This window comes from Indicator indicator, chromosome 10 (genome assembly GCF_027791375.1).
Source record: "Indicator indicator isolate 239-I01 chromosome 10, UM_Iind_1.1, whole genome shotgun sequence".
Taxonomy (NCBI): Eukaryota; Metazoa; Chordata; class Aves; order Piciformes; family Indicatoridae; genus Indicator; species Indicator indicator.
Window position 1 is genome coordinate 19,780,610 of NC_072019.1, and position 16,412 is coordinate 19,797,021.

Sequence of the window (16,412 nt, forward strand, 5' to 3'; positions counted from 1 at the left end):
TAGCTGCATTTGGCTCAGGACCCCCTTCCCAACCTTTAGCTGACCATGCCACCATGCCATGACCTGCTACATGGTGCTGGTTGCCATGATGGTTCCATCATTGTGAGTTAACTTTCTCTCTCTCTTAGGCACCACACACCTTCCCATCCTTCCTCACTCATATCCCCACTTTGCCAGAGGAGATGGCAAACGGAGAACCCATTCCTCGGTGTGCTGGGGCCATCTCCCTTATTACAATTACAGAAAAAAAACAACACCACAAAACTGTAAGTGCATGGCCTTGCCCCACCATCCATGCCTGCTAGACCCCTATGCACTGTGCATGTGTGCAAGTGCTCTTCTGTCTCAGGTTCTAAATCTCGTGCGGTGTCAATGCTGTGATATTCCTAAATAAGTTCCTGAAGCCTAGCATTTATCACCCCCATGAACCACTAACAAGCCACTTCACTCTGACTAGAGATATGATAACACTTCGAGGAATGATTGTGTGTGATGTGAACTCAGGCCCTGGTTCAAAATATTATGCAGACGAATAATAAATCTCAGGTTTAAATTGCTGCCCCATTTAAGCTTTGATTAGACTCTGATGGTCTGTTCACCCTGGAGCTGCTGGTATTAATCTGCATGCTAAACCCTAATTATAAACTGCTCAGGGCATTTCCAGATGATATCAAGATGTTTGGGATTAAAAGAAACCCTGATGCTGAGTTTACAGCTTGAAATGACTGTAGCCTACCTGATCCCCACAGATCTAATAACACACCTCTGTGTGAGGAAGAAAGGAGGAAAACAGAGAGATTTCACCCAAGTGTATAGCAGGAGTTTGTGGGAAAGAGGTCTGGCTCCAGACCTGAAAGTGTCCATACATACCCAGATGCTCACACAGACATGTAAGGTGATATACCTATGCACACACACGTGTTCCTGCAGATGCTCTCTGCCTATAGCTCAGTGGAGTTCTCATCCAGCCTGGGGCAGAGCAAAAGCCAAGAGGCTTGACACCAGACACTTCAGTGACTTGGCATGACAGGGTGATGGAGGAAAAACTTTCCAGGGCAAAAGAGTCCTGGTTCGGCTCCCTGGCACCTGGGCATCAGCAACAGAGTCCAGCAGTTGAGCAAGGGATGGGACAGTATGGATGCAACCTGAGAACTGGTCAGCAGGAGATGCTCTGATGTGTTGCGTCTCACCATCTTGCCCCCAAGGAGCTATGGCTGATGTTTTGGGGTGCAAAGGAGTGGAGGTCTATTTTGGAACACTCCTTCTCCAAAGCTGCTGCCATTATGTGCTCTCCTATCCTCCAAAGCACCTGTTTAAACTGCTCACATCCTATTGAGGTCGTCAGGAAAGCAGTGGTAGAGAGCACCCAGCGTGTTTTACAGTAGCTGTATTAACACCTCACACAGTTAAGGCCATGATGTGAAGAGCAGTAACAAAAGGTGAGGGCATTTTGGTCAGGTTTCCTAAAGGCACAAGGTTGTGCAGGCAGCAGGCTTCTCCTTCTCCCTACTGCCCTCCTGCAGTATTATTTTCAAGCTTCTAGAATGCAAAAAACTTGGCAGCTCAAAAAAGAGCTCTAAGACATTACATGGTGATAGCTTCATGAAGGTAAGTAGGGAAGAAAGACCCAAACTACTTTCCCTCACTGACTAAAACGCTTCACCTGAGTGCCATTATATTATTAGACAGCCAAGAATCCACACCTGTGTGTCCCAGCCTCAACAGGTTCTTCCACCCATTATCTGAGGTAGAAGAGAAGAGGCACCTGAAACAAGTGGGAAGTCTGGGCTGGGAAAGGCACGTGATGTGTTGGTCAGTGCAGAAGACTTGAACATAGGAGCAGAGCTGGTGAAGGCTTAGCTTACTTGGTACTTGATGTCTTCCTTCATCCCACTAATGCCAACTACAAGGGGTGTGAGCTTCCCTGGGGATGTTACTGCTGAGGAGTTCCTCATCTGCTCTCTGTATTTCTTGGCAGCAAGACTGCTGGGAAGATTGCCTGCTGTTCATTGTACCTGAAAACCATCACGAAGCCTGTGGTGCCAGGAAGCCCCTCATCAGAGAGATGCAAAGGTGACTGGAACGTTTCTGAGGGCTTACAGCATACTTGGGTGGCCCATGTATTGAAGCTGGGAGCCACAGGAGCTACCAGTGCTGGGTTTCATGGGAAACTTCAGGAACTGGAGAAAACACTCAAGTTAGAGACTTTCTCACTGGCACTGCAGATTGAACTCATAATTTTTGTGAGAAAAGAAAGCAAAAGCAGACGTGCTGCTCATCTGCAGAGGTACGGATCTTTGGGTTTCCCCTTAGTGATATGCAGCTGGAGGAGATAACATGGGAGTTTGTGGCTTCTGCCATTTCTGAATATCAGATATGATCACAGCATAGGAGATAGGTTCTGAGGCAAAGCTGGTGAGTCTCACTGATGTCCTTTAAAATGATAACCACTTTTGGGGTCAGGAAGGGCCAAACCAGAGTCTGGCTCCTGTCTGCAGTGTGAGCCTTGGTCTTTCAGCTGTGGGTACTTTACCTAGTAAGTAGATTTCTGTCTGTTTCAGGACCTTCGGGTTTCTCCTGTCCTCCTCTAACAGCAGAGGCTCAGAGACCCCTGCCTTGCTGGGAGTGCAAGTAGAAGGCAATAATTTCCTGAGCAGCCTGAGAAGATGGAAGGATGGAAGGAACTGTGAGCAACTGCCAGGCAGGCACACATTAGAAAGGAAAGGTGGGATGGGAGGATGATAGGGAATGGGAGCTACCTGTTCAGCTTGACACCAGGCCAGTGGTGAGTTGGAAAGTAGATGTCTAACTACCTACCTACTTGATGGCCTGTGGGATGTCGAAATGGTGCATTTGCTGTCACAGGCCATGTGTGGCATGGGAGTCCTCCCTAGGGTCATGAGGACTGGGGTATCCTATCAGCTCTGCTTTGGGTTTGATGATGAGGACAAGCTGCTTTTGCATCAGTTTCCTCATCTGAAAAAGGGGGAAGTGTGTTGAGATCTTTGGATTACAGCAGGTCACACTATAGCTCATTCCTGTCTTGTGGTTATTTACTCTGAAGAAACTCCTGGAGGTCCCAGTGTGTGTGACTGTTGGGCACTTGCACAGGAATGAAGTAATGCATCCGAGATGGGTAGCAAATGCCCCGTCCTATTCTGCCTTTACTGCTGGTAGCTGGAGGGGGAGAAGATGAACAATAAAAGGCAATGCCCTTGAGCATTCAGGTAAGGCAGCAACATCTGCCTATACTCTAACCTGTAGCTTTCTAAAGCTTTGAATCAAGTTAAAGGAAACAGCTAAGGAACAGACGTTTCACACTTGTCCTGTAAAGACAAGCCTGTTCTAGCGGCAGGCTGAGATCTGAAACTGTGTAGGGCCCTGGGAGCCCTTGCTCAGAGAGCATGTCCTTCTTCACCTCTCTCTTCTTATCTTTCTTTCTTCTCTGTCTTTTGATCATGGGCTTTGTGGGCCACTTTTGTCCGTCACTCTCTTCTCATGTGACTTATTTCTTGCACGTGACAAGGTCCTTTCACTCATCCCACTCATTCCCTCCAGCTTGGGCTGATCCCCAGTACAATAGGACATCCTGCTACAAAGAGCACACTCCACTAGTTTCTCCTGGTGGGATGTTTTTACCCTGGCACTATTTTTACTTCTGCCTTCCTTAAGCTTCCCCATAGGCAAACCATGGAGCAGAGTATCAAGAATGCTGCACTAATTCTACCCTCTGGCACATGCAGAACAAGGCAGCATTTGCTGTGAAAGACCAGCTCAGACCGAAAGGCACTACAGATGACCTAGGGAAAGAGGCAGATCAGTAGCTGAGGTGGCAGCACAGTCACCATCCCTCTCACAGAGCAGGAGATTCCTGTGCACTCATTTCCACACTTTTGGTGTGACTTGGCATGGGGCCTGCCTGGTCACAGCAAGCGGAAAGAAGAACTGCAGCCCTGTGGTGCTTTATTCAGTCTTGAAGGCTTCCCACTGTTCCCAGCCTTCCTTCTTTAGGGACAGACAGAGCTGCAAAAGTTTCTCTCGGGCTCATCTTGTCCCTCATCAGAGTTCCTTCCCCCAGTCACAGAAATCCAGTTATGTTGCAGAAGGTATCTGGGAAAAGAGTTGTTTACGCCACTTTCAGAATGCGAATCTGGCATCTCACGTTGCTATTCAGCCCTGGGTGCTGTATGGATGGGGAGTGCCTGAGGCTTACTTCAGGGTAAAGCCACAGGAGCTGGTCTTGGAACTGGGTGCCTTTATCACCTTGCAGGTGTAGGTGCATCATGTTGATGTGGTCACCCACAGCACCAACATGCTTTCACCCACCATCTTTCCAGGACATCTCCTGCTACTGGGTTGCATTCCCAAACCCCAAAGCTGGGAGGCAGGGTTGTCAGAAGGATACCCTTAGACACAGGGAAATCTAAGCAGCAATACTTCTTACCAGAGATGTTATTGAGGATATTGGTGAAAGTGGCACAGAGAGCTCTTGTTTTGGTTTCTGTGGCTTCTCCTGTCACCCCCATGGCACAGGCTGCCTGAGGCTAAAAGCAGACCTTACTGACAGTGGAAAGGGATGTTTATTTCTGGGAGTCTGCAGCACCCACTCGGAAATACCAGGTCAGTCGTAACACCCACTTGAAGGAGGACAGGAAGAAGAGGGTAAAACCCAGCTCACCAAGAATGAAAGCAGTCAAAATTCTGGGAAAGGCAGAGAAAAGGCTGTTTCATGGGTTTAGGCAGTCCACGGGGATGTGTACAGATAAGCTTTCTTCAGAGCATGGAAGGGCATACATCCACCTACCCTGCTGTGCTTAAACCTGGAGACTGAGAGCTGGAGTACAAGCTGCCAGCATACAAAAGCCAGCCAGATACAGCCTCACACACTCCTGTGAAGACACAGCTCCTTCCTCATCCCACACGTGGGCATGTACTGCAGGACATGACACAAACACTCCCTCCTGTGCAGAAGCATGCAGTAAGGCACACGCTGCTGTGTCCGGAGATGTGCGCAGGGTGGTTTGGGTGTAGAAACACCCACACATTTCTGTGTGCAAGCACAACCTTGCTCCAGGTCTTTTTCTGGCCTTTCCAGCCTGTGCCCATCAGCTTTGCTTGCCCCCAAGCTAGGGGTAGCAGAGCCCCACAGCCCTGCCATGCTCATTTGGGTCTTGTGACTGCAAGGGAAAAAGCGGGAAGGGGGGAGTTGCAGAGGGGAGGGTGAAAGCAAACTAATGATGAAAATGTCTCCTCCATGCCTGTGCCTTAATTAAATGCATGGAGAGGCTCAGGGAAGCACATCTGTTTTCAATCTGGAGTCCTTTGATGGCATCAAATGTTCTTTCCCCAGATCGGGGGGGATGGAAATTCTGGGCTGGCTGTGGCAGCTTGGAGCCCAGGCTCCAGCCACCAGGACACAGCAGTGGCCTTTCCTGGCTCACAGGACCCCTCGCTGCCATCCAGCCCTGCAGCCCTCGGGCTCCTTCTGTGGCCAAGGTCTGGGGGTACCTCCCTGCACCTCTACCTGTCCTTGGCTGTGGAAGGCCAGCAGGACCAAGCCAAACTGCTGGGACCTCTTTGCTTGCTGGCTTGTGGGGCTCTGAGTATGTCCTCCTCCTCCTCCTCTTTATCTTTGCATTTTCTCGTTCTGGTCTGTTTTGGTTGTTTTTATTACGTTGCTGGTTTTTTCCCTTTGCTTTTGGTCTGCCTTCTCTTAGTTCCCTGTGGCACTTCTTCCTCTTTCACTCTTTTCCTCTTTCTTTCCCCTCTACTGTTGATGCTTTCTTCTATTTCTCTTTCCCACCTTTTCATCTGCATTTGTCATTTTCTCTATTTCTTTCCTGTGCCCTTCCTAGGGCCGCGCCCACCCTCCCCTCGAGGTGCAGCTCCGACTGATGAGGGAGATGAAGGGAGGCATCCACACAACCCCTTTGCACCCCTAACCAGGGGCTCCCCCTTCCCCCGAGGAGCTAACGAGCAGTGCGGGGCCGATGCTGCCCACACCCGTCCCGAAGGAAGGCGGGGAGGAGCGGGGGGAGCCACGCCGGTGCCACGTCCCGGCGGGGCCCCGCGGGCCGCCCTCCCCCGGGTGCCCGGCGCGGGGCCGGAGCGCCGCGGAGCCGCCCCCGCCGTTTGAAGTGCGGGGCGGAGGGGAGGGGAGGGAGCGAGGGGGGGGAGCTGCCGGCAGCGGAGGCGGAGGGACGGGGCGCACCCGCCCCGGCGGCCCCACAGCCATCCTGCGCCTCCCGACTGGCGGCAGCAATCCGTGTCCCAGAGCCCCGAGCCGGCCGCTGCTGCTCCCCTCCGGCATGTTTTAAGCTCGGCCCTGCCCGTTCCCCTTCGGGCTTCTCCTCCCGCTGCAGTAGGGTCCCGTTCCGTTTCCTTCCCCTTTCCCCCCCCCCAGCCCCCCGCTTCGGTCCCTACGCATCCCCCCTGGAAGGGCCGGCGGCTGGGGGGGAGCGGGGGCGGTGGGCGCCCGGCGGGGGCGAGGGCAGAAAAGCCTCGCTTGACACCATGGCGTCCAGCTATGCCCACGCCATGGAGAGGCAGGCCCTGCTGCCCGCCCGCCTCGACGGCCCCGCCGGCCTGGACAATTTACAAGCCAAGAAGAACTTCTCCGTGAGTCACCTGCTAGACCTGGAGGAGGCAGGAGACATGGTGGCCGCCCAAGCGGAGGAGGGCGGCGGAGAGCCCGGCCGGAGCTTGTTGGAGTCCCCTGGGCTGACCAGCGGCAGTGACACCCCGCAGCAGGACAGTAAGTGAAGGGACACCTATCCTCCCCGCTTCATTCTTCTTTGGGACAAGGGGCCGCTGCGGCCGCTCTACGCGTGCCATTCTCCCGAGGCGGAGCAGCTGCCGGTACTAGCTCCGAGGGGTCTCACAGGGGGAAGCGACCGGTGGAGCTGCAGGCCGGTCCCTGGGGCACCCAGACCCACTTCGCGAGCCGAGCTTCCCCGCTGTGCCCTCTGCCCTCGGCGGGACCGGCACCCGGCGGCGTGCGAAAATGCTTCTTTTCTCCCAGCCACGTTCTGCGAATGGCAAGTTGCCTGCCGTTCTCCACGCCTGTCTGCTCCTGCCGCCGCTCCGTATCCCTTCGGGGGACCCGGAGAACAGCCCAGGCAGGCCAGGGAAGGCAGGATCCGGCCAGAGGGCTGAGCCCCCCTTCTTCCATCGCGCCCTGAGGGGGCTGAGCGCTGGGGTTGGTTGGACGGGACAAGGTGTCGCAGGCGGATGAGCGTCCATCCCTCCATCCATCCGTCTGTTCCCCCGGTCGGAACTGAGACCGGTGGCGTGGTTTGCGGGACACCTGGAAGCCGCTCGGGGGTTTGGATGGGGACCGGATAATTGTCAGGCGGCCTGCCCCAGGCTTCGGAGCTTGCAAACAGCACTTGGGTGTATGCGTGACTCTAAAGCAGAGCCGCCGGTCCACTCCTCCCCGCTCCTCCGTTCTCCCAATGAGCTCACGGATCTCCCTGATCCCAGCCCGGCGGGCGGCTCAGGGCAAGGCGCAGAGCTGCCTCTGCATCTCCCGACCGAACGGGTCTGCGCTTTGGAGGGCGGGCAGCCTTCAAGCAACAGCCCCGTGGCTGGAGGGCAGCGGGACGGGCTCTTGCTTGCGCGGTATTTTTCCGGAGCCGTTGGTTCTTTCCCAAAGCAGCATTGGCAAAAGGGCGAGCCTCGAGTGTACGGGACCATCAACCCCCCTCTTACCCTCCCTCTGCTTTCGGTTAAAAAATTAAGTATTCCCGGCCGCAGGAACTGGCCACGATTTTCGTTGTGGGTCAGGGCTGGCAGTACCGCGTCCCCCGCGGGGTCGCCAGGGGCCGCGGCTGCGGACACAGGCTCGCTTCCCAGGGAGACCCCCATCCCGGGCAAGACACGGCTGTCCTGCGGCTGCCGGCGAAAGGCGAAAACCCCTAGAAAACTACATTGCAATTAGAAGTTTCATTCGCTTTTCGTTTTGTTTTGGTTTGTATTTTTCTTCTTTCGCCGGCAGCTGCCCCCGACTCTTTTTTAAGCCGCGGATCCGACGTAGGTTTCTCGGTATTCCGACGGAAACCGGGCTGGGAAGAGGAAAGTCTTTCAAAAGGCACCCGCTCCTTACACTCCTGCTAGTGGTATCCCCGAGTTTAACCCCAGCAAGGTATTTTCTCCGGACGGGGAAGCATCTTCCCGGGATGGGTTTATTGCGGGAGCGCGGCAGGGAAGGGAGCGAGAGGAACGCGGCTGCGGGACCCACTGCCGCTGAGACACTACTTTAAAAATGTCCCTTCCTAGGATCCGGAAAAATGCTATTTTCCACCCTAAAGGTGTATGTTTTAGCTGGAAAGGTAGTGAATACGGCTCCATGATTCAGTGCCCTGTGCTGCAGCACTGCGGCCAGAGAGTTCCCGAGCTACTGAACAAGTTACCTAGCTCTTTTTTTAACTTCTGTTTTAGCCTCTAGTTTCGTTTATCATCTTTTATTTGGACCCGATTTACTCCCTTGCCAGCTGCTGAGCTTTCTGGAGTTTCACCGTCAGCTTGAAAAAGAGAGGTTGTGTTTCCGCTGTTACCCACCCTGCTCTTAGTGCATAAAGTGGACCAAAAATGCCATCCCGAAAGTCTGTTTCCCAGCCAGCGTTGCCAATCAGGGACCAAACTATGGCTTCAAATAAATTAGAAGTTCTTTGAATGCTGTGAAAGTTTTAATGCCGTTGTGGTGAATTACAGAGTTTTTAAAGTATTCTAAAGTAAGCAAAAGTAAAAAAATATAGGGGATTTTACTGGGCAGAACTGTCATCTGGGCTGTCTGTTTCTTTCCCTTATGCATTTAGCAGATCCCCTGAGTCTCCATGCCTCAGTTTCCCCACCTATTGCATGTGTTTTGTGTAGGGTTTTGCAATCCATGCAGTAAAAGTACTGGGTCGGAGGTAGGCAGTGCGACAGAGGTATGAGATTTTCCCAGTGAAAAATGAGAGGCGGTGTGCAAAAGCTAACACAGGACTTGGTTATTCTCCATGTTACCAGAGTGGAGAAGGTAAAAGCCATCTGGAGAAATTCATTAGTGGAATGTCTCAAGAACAGCGAAAACGTTCTTCCAACCTGGGGGAAAGTTAGCCAGTGTGTCACTGAGTTCTGTCCCACCTGAAGGGAAATGCCAAATTATTGGGGCTATTTGTGTGATTCAAAATAAAGGGGAAAATTTTGTCACAGAAATGACAAAAAGTTTTATTTGGATGATTTGGATTAAAGGAACTGTTTTACCACTAGTTCATTTGAAAGAGGTTCAGGAGAAAACATTTCTCTTATTAAGAAGAGCAGAAAAACCCAACATCCCTGGGAGTAGTTCTTGTTATATTTACAGGGATACTGTCAGCATGTTAGGGAGGTGATTTTTTTCAGTGGTGCTGCGAAGCTGTCACTCTCATGGACTTCAGTTCAAACTGTAGATCTGAAAACCATACCCTAAAAGCTGATACAACTCACAGCAAAGCTCTCTGCCTTTGCTACTTGCCCAGGAAGACTTTGTAGACCCTGTTCCTCTTCGTTTTAAAGCCACCTGTTAAGATACAGCCAACTCTCGCTTTGGTAGCAGGGCTTTTGTTAACTCCAGCTAAACTGGGGTGAAAATGCAGGTCCCAGCTCAGCAGAGGGAACTCCCTAAGCTTACCAGCAAACACAGTCAGCTCCTATGGCCTTTGGGGGTGGTGTAGAAACCTGTTGGTGGCCCGTGGGTTCCCAGAACTGGTGTCTGAGCAGGGTTAATTTTCCAAAGCTTTCGTTAAGCTATTTGCATTGTCGTTCTTGTTTTTTTTTTTTTTCAGATGGCATTTTTGACCTCTGTTTTGTTGTTGTTTTGTTGGTGGTGATGGTGGTTTGTTTGAGTCTCACTGTTGATGGCTTGTAAAATGATGTGTAGAAAACATGAGCAGCAAAAGAAAAATTGTTATGCTCAGATTTCTTTTGTGAGGAATGAATAGAGCCTGCTTTTGGTCCAGTATGTGCACAAGTCCTGCCTATTGAAGTCATTATTCTCCTTTAATTTCTCTTCACCATGAAAGTGATGGCAGTTTGGGGGCTGTGCTTCTCTCCCAGGCTGGCACACTATGTTGGGCAGATGGGAATGGTTCACAATTAAAGCTAGGGCACAGGCTAGCCGCAGCCCCCCCTACAACTGCTTCTGTTTTGGTGGGTGTTGTGACCCCTCAGCACTGCTGCTTCTGTCCAGGGAAGCATAAATCCTGCCAAGGTGATCAGGAGAAGGTGAGTTTCTTTGCTCAAGTTGGGTCAAGCAGAGTGTCTTGTGCTAGTTTCTGTGCCGTGTCAGGCAGTGGGCTGAGAGCATGAGGAAAGGCTTTTTCAGCTGGTTGCGTTGTTTGGTGATAGATATTGCTGCAGGATTTTTGAGAGATCAGAAATAGAAATTATTTAAAGAAAGGACCAGGCAAATTCAGGGAGGACTGAGGATGGCTCCTCACTCCAGCAGTGGGTGGGAGGCAGCATCCAGCTTAGGGAGCAGCAATGGAAAGGATGAGCTGGGGCAGCCCAAATGCTGCCTGGGCTTATACCCTCTGGCTTTGTCGTTCCTGGCAGTCTGAGAGTATCCTGAGCTGAAAGACTTTTGATCTGCTCCCACATGGCTGTTCTTTATGCTTAAATTGCCACTTTTTTAATCAGAACAAGTGAGGTTGCTACAGGAGTAAAAGGCTCTGGGTAAATACTGAATTATTTCTTTTTTCTATTTTCTTCCCCCTGATCCTAAGGTTGTCTGTGATGTTGTCTTCCCATCCTTCATGGGGGAAAAAAAAAAGGCAAACAAAAAACCCAAACCAAACTCAAACCAACAGATGCCTTCTTAAAAAGAGGCGGAAAAGTCCTGCCACTGCTGCTTTGATATGTGAAAAGTGATTCTGTGGGCTTCTGAGATGCATGGAGGGTGAACATGAGTGGAAGCCCAGGCACAGCTGCAAAGGTTTTCTTTGCAAACTTCTGCATTATCTTCAAGTACTAAGCAACTCTTTTGTTAGTAAAACAGCCCTTATTCCCAGAAGATGCGGAGACTGTAGACTGAGGATGCACAAAGCAAAGACAGGGGAAAAAGCAGGGTAAGTTGATTAAATCCAGCATCTATTTTTTTTTTCCTTTCCTGCCCTGCATAGCTAATGGGAGAATCCTCAGGGAGCAGCTGACTGCTGGTGGCCACAGGTTACACTGGGTGAGAGTAACCAGCCAGTGCTTTGAACCCCGGCGGGCAGCTGTGAACATCCTTACAGGGTGCTGCCAAGAAAGACTTTCCAGAACTAATCCTCCTCTCCCAGCAGCTAATGTGGAAACATTTGGGATCAGAGGGATATTATTTTTAAGGCACTTGTTGTTTATGTTATCTGCGTGAAAAACACAGCAGCTTGCCGCTTCTTGCGGGAGGGATCTTTACGCCTCCAGCTGTACCGCGCGCATCCTGGAGGCCTCTTGCCTCGAGAGTGGGTGATGCTCGCTTGAGTAACGGCTGAGTAACAGGCAGATAACTAACACAGAGCAGCTGTTAGAAGTTTGATTAACTTCTTTTCACTTCTATTCCTTGGCCATAGCTATTAAATTTAACTCCCAGGCTAGGTGGTAGATGGTTATCCCAGCAAGTATCTCACAGTGCTGGATTTTTTTTTTTTTTTTTTTTACATCTTTGGATCCAGCAGTTTGAAGTGGAAAATCATTTTGCGTTTTTCACATACATTTCTAGAGATTCTGGATGCAGGGAGGGAAAAAAAAAAACAAAAAGATGAAAATGTGACTCTGTCATAAACCTGGAGTCTTAAGAAAAAAAAAATTTAAGTACCAAAAAGCAAACAAAAATGGACAGTGTGGTGTTCTTTACAAAGGAAAAAGAGTCATGTGAATTGGAAGGAGGGAGCAGGCTCATTTGGCAAGTGCTGGCTATCCTGCCCTCCTTCTGAGGGGTGAAACCAGACTTTTATTTGTTTGGGAGTTTCACTTTTTTTGATCATAATCAGTTTTGCTTCCTGGTTCTCATGGTCTCATTATTTGCTGATGGGATTTGTGTTTTCAATCCATCCGCGCAAAGCTTCCAACTTTTTAATTTGAAAAATATTTTGCTGAAGGTTTTAACTTTTTTTTTTTTTCCCCCTTCTCTTAATGTAATGAAAACATTTCCATGAAAATTAGATTTTGAAATCTCTCATAAAATTTAAAGGTTTGGTCTAAACTGCTAGAACACTTTTAATGAACATCAGCTTTCTGTCATCTGCACCGAGTTTCCACTCCTAGCCAGTCTATTTTCCATCTTTTTGATGATGTCTGAAGCAGTGATTGCATGGGAAAATATTATCTCAGGGTTAATTTCTACAATCCTTACTCACACGACTCAGTGCATGCAATTCAATGGACCCCTTATATGTGTGCCAATTGATGAGTATTAACATTTAAAAACTTGACCAGCAGCCTTAAGTCATGCAAAAAAAACTTTCCTTTTTGGGCGGATGGAATATTTCTGCACAGGCATGAAACGGTTTTGCTGCCTGCATTCGGGGCACGATCCTTTAGCCTTCCAGCAGAGGTGCAACATGCATCAAAATATGTGGTGTTTGGAAGCATGGAAAGAAAGAGCAATAGCATGGACAGAACATAAGCAGGAGGGGCTGGGAGAGTTGAGTGTTTGACACTCAGAATTACAGGATAGTAATTTCTTTGAGGATATGTTCATCCTTTCCTTTTTTTTTCCCCTTGGTAGGAGTTTACTCCCATGGTTTTTGACATCTCCAGAATGGTGTGATGGGATTATAGGTGTTTATTCCTTATTGCAAATTGTTTATGATATATTTAATTGGTTTTGAAACCCATTTTAAGTAGCCCTGAGGGAGCCATGCTCCTGCTGGGCCTCTGTTGCATAATGAAGTACATCACGAGTATTTACCAAGGGTCACAGTATTTCAGATTTGGGCCTCTCTTCCTGGGGAGGATGAATCACTGCACTGCTGGTTCCCCACCCTACTTGCCTTTACTGAAGGAGGCTTGGATTTCAGGATGGATTATGGTGATATGAAGTGAGAATCCTCACAGCCGGGCTGGAGGAGTTGTTGTCTGAGTCTCTGGTCTGACTTTCTGTTTGAAGTGTCCTTATCACTTTACATGCAGGGCATGGAAATGTTTCAACTTGCACTCAGGTGCTGGAGCACAGACCGTAAGTGTTTAGTCTGATTCCCACAAGAAAAACCTGGTGTATGGTCACTGCACATGGGAAATACCTTCTGAACCTGCTGGCTGCTGTGGTGGGAGGGCAGACAGCTCAAAGGGGTGTGAAATCCCAGCAGATTTTTATGGCAGTCTGGTGATGTGGAAAAGGATGCTAGCAGTGCCTCCCCTGCTGAGAGGGAGATGCTGCGTTAATTCAACCTCTTACTAACCTTTGTATCATGGACTGTGCTGGTGGAAGCTCACATGTGCATAGGCATGGATACCATCAGCCCTACAGCACAGGTCTTAGGGATTTGTTCTTTGTCACCCTGTGTTGTGACTGCAGCACTCTTACAGATGAGGGTCCAAGAGTCCTTTAGGGCAGTCCTGCAATTCTTACTCCTAGATTTGCTGTCCCTGCTCACGTTTGTCATTCCTGCATTGATCTGTAAATGTGTGGTATGCACCTCACCTGCTGTTTCCTTTCCTGCACATTTTTTGCTGGACCAAACTTGTCTCTACTGTGTAGCTCTGGAAGATGCTGTGATGTGAGGATGAGAGCTCAGCAGAGTTGCACTAAGTGTCTGCCAGGGCTATGGTGGCATAATCTTGAGAGACATATCTTTCAAATAAGAACATCTGGAGGATGCTGGTTGGGAAGAGAAAGGAGCAGTGGTGCCAAATCTGAGGGCCACTTCCTGCAATGGAGAGCCTGGCATCTGCAAGGATAAATCTGTTACAGCCAAAGCTGGGAAGAAAGGCCTGATGAGCAAGCCAGTGAGCATCTATTTCAGCTTACATAGCTTTCTGGGCTCCTGCCTCACATCCAGGGGCCGAGAAAATGTTACACAAGTATTTAAAGTGCTGTCCCAGACAGTCTGGATTTGTTGTGCCCATATGAAGTGAACATCTGCCTTGGAGTGGCAGGCCAGGACATCCTGGTGCCTTGTATTGCTGGAAGGGAAGGTTAGAAGAGAGGTAAGGGGAGCCAGCTGTGCTATTAAGAAGTCACTACATCCTATTGCAGCATCCAATTCATATTCCACCCAAATTTCCCCCCTATTTTTGGCTAGAGAAGTTTTCCTACAGGGGAAACTCTAGCCAGTCAGTGAGATTGCTGGGCAGGGCAGACATCCAAAATGCCACTCGGTATCTGGCTAGGACCCTCTCCACGTCTTGATGAGCTGCTCAGGCAGCAAAACTACTTTTGCACCAAAAGCTGGAATTCATCAGGAGCCTGAGGGCACTGCTTGCTGCTCTGAGCCCACCAGCAGATTAATTTCTCCTGTGGCATTCTTGACCAAAGTAAACCAAAAGTTGTCTTTGACCCTGTGCATCTGGGGCAAGACAAATTGCCAACAGCAGCAGCTACTGAATGGGCACAATTGGAGAAGGAAAAAGACATTCAGCACTGGGGAGGACCAGCAGTTCCAGGGGCACTGGGACAAAGCAAGGTGCCTGGGGGTGGTTGGAGCAGGGTGGGTGGCTGCAGAAGGCAGCATCAAAGGAGCTTCTAGCCCTCTCTTGCAGCCAGCATAGGTGCTACATTAGTTAAAGTTGGGTAGGTTTTGAACTCCTGGGTACCTTTAGTAGCCTCCTGTTTGGTGTTTTGTTGTGTTTGTGGCTACTGAATGAGTGGTGGGGTGACTTGAGCTGTGCTGCAGCTGGTCTGCTGCCCTGAAGACCTGCTCAGTGCTTCTGGAAATCATGGGGTTGTTTTTGGTTTTGGGGGTGGGGGGGTTGTTGTTGTTAGTGGGGTTTTTGTTTTGTTTTGTTTTGTTTTGTTTTGTTTTGAAGCATCACTAATATGACCCACATTTAGGGGGAGAGAAAAAAAAAAAGAGGGAAAAAGAATCATGTTTGCGGCTTTCAAAGAGCCATCACTTCTGCATGGCAGCTCTGCCGAGTCAGGGCTCTGTGGGGATGGATGGGACTTTAATAGGGAAAAGTGCCTGAGCCGTAACAGTGAAAACAGAGTGTTAATGCTCTGGGCTTGGTGCTGCAGAAAGGGCTGCCCTTGCTGGTGGCTCTGCAGGCAGCTCCTGTCCCCATGAAATCTGGGCTGGTTTCCCATAAAGCTTTACAGTGCTCTCCCTACCTCCTGGCTTTAAATGCTGGTAACACTTGATACCTGTTGTCCTTCTGCATACTGTGCAGCAGAGCATTTCCCTCTGGATCAAAGGTACAGAGCAGAGGCTTGTGAATCCGAGTTCCTGCTTGGGATGGATGACTCCCATGCTGACTGTGCTGGAGAAAGCTGGTGACAAGTCTGTGTCTCTTTCCCGAGCATGCTTGCTCCCATTTGGCAGTGGGAAGGCTGTCTGTAGATGTGAGCTGGTAACGCAGCCCGCCCGGACTTTGGCGTTTGAGGCTGTCAGAGCAAAAGTAATGGTGATTTTGAAGTGAGAGAGAGGAAAAAAGTCCAGAGTCCAGCTCTCCATCTTGCTGCCTTCACTCTGAATGCTGGTGGTAGCCTGTACCTCTCCATGGATCAGGGATGGGGAGCCACGGTGGTGGTGGTAGAGATATAGGTCTGGATTTATCCACATATACAGTCAGCTGTATTCCCTGAATATGCCCATATCTATGGGCACTGAAAGGCTACTTAGCCTGGGGGTACTGCAGGGCAGGGTTTGTGGGATGCAGCATTTGCTGGTGCTGGGAGCAGCCTAGCCAGAAAAGGCTTTGAACTCAAAACCTAATTGAACCAGTAGGGCTTTTATTCCTCCAACATGAGCTGAGATGGCCCAGAAGGATGGCCCAGTCTGTGTTTTATTGCTCCAAAATGCCTTTGTGTCTTAGCTACAGAGTCTTGAACTTTTTTTTTTTTTTCCCCCTTTATACTTGCTGGCATAACTTGACCTTACTGTGCTCCTGTTTTCCTGCCCATGGAACTGGGTACAATCCTGGCCCCTAATGAAGGGCTTTGGAATCTGCGTGATGTGTTATTTGAGAGCTTGGCTTTAACAGGGATTCAGGAAGATTCTCTTCCCTCTGCAGCCCACCCAGCAAATTGCTAATTTGTCTGCCTCTGTCTCTGGAATTGACCACCTTAGGTTAATCAACGCATTAGCATTGAGATCCCCTTCCATGAACTGGAGCAACATGCAGCAAGTTTGTTCCTGCAGGGAAACCACCTTCTGCTCAGGTGCATCTGAGTGCACCCTATGCCCTTGGGGTGAGTTGTGCTTGCTGTGTGAACCCATCCCAGAGGTGAAATAGTTTTTCGTGGCAGAAGTTTG

General features: G+C 49.9%; 1 protein-coding gene across 1 annotated transcript in view; it reads left to right on the plus strand.

Annotated features, from left to right (window-relative positions):
* The first annotated feature begins 6,513 nt into the window (after positions 1–6,513).
* Positions 6,514–16,412, plus strand: part of PRRX1 (paired related homeobox 1) — a 39,104-nt gene continuing 29,205 nt past the window's right edge. Inside the window, exon 1 of the mRNA XM_054384448.1 lies at positions 6,514–6,754. Within this exon, the coding sequence (XP_054240423.1) occupies positions 6,514–6,754 (241 nt within the window). The remainder of the gene's footprint in view (positions 6,755–16,412) is intronic.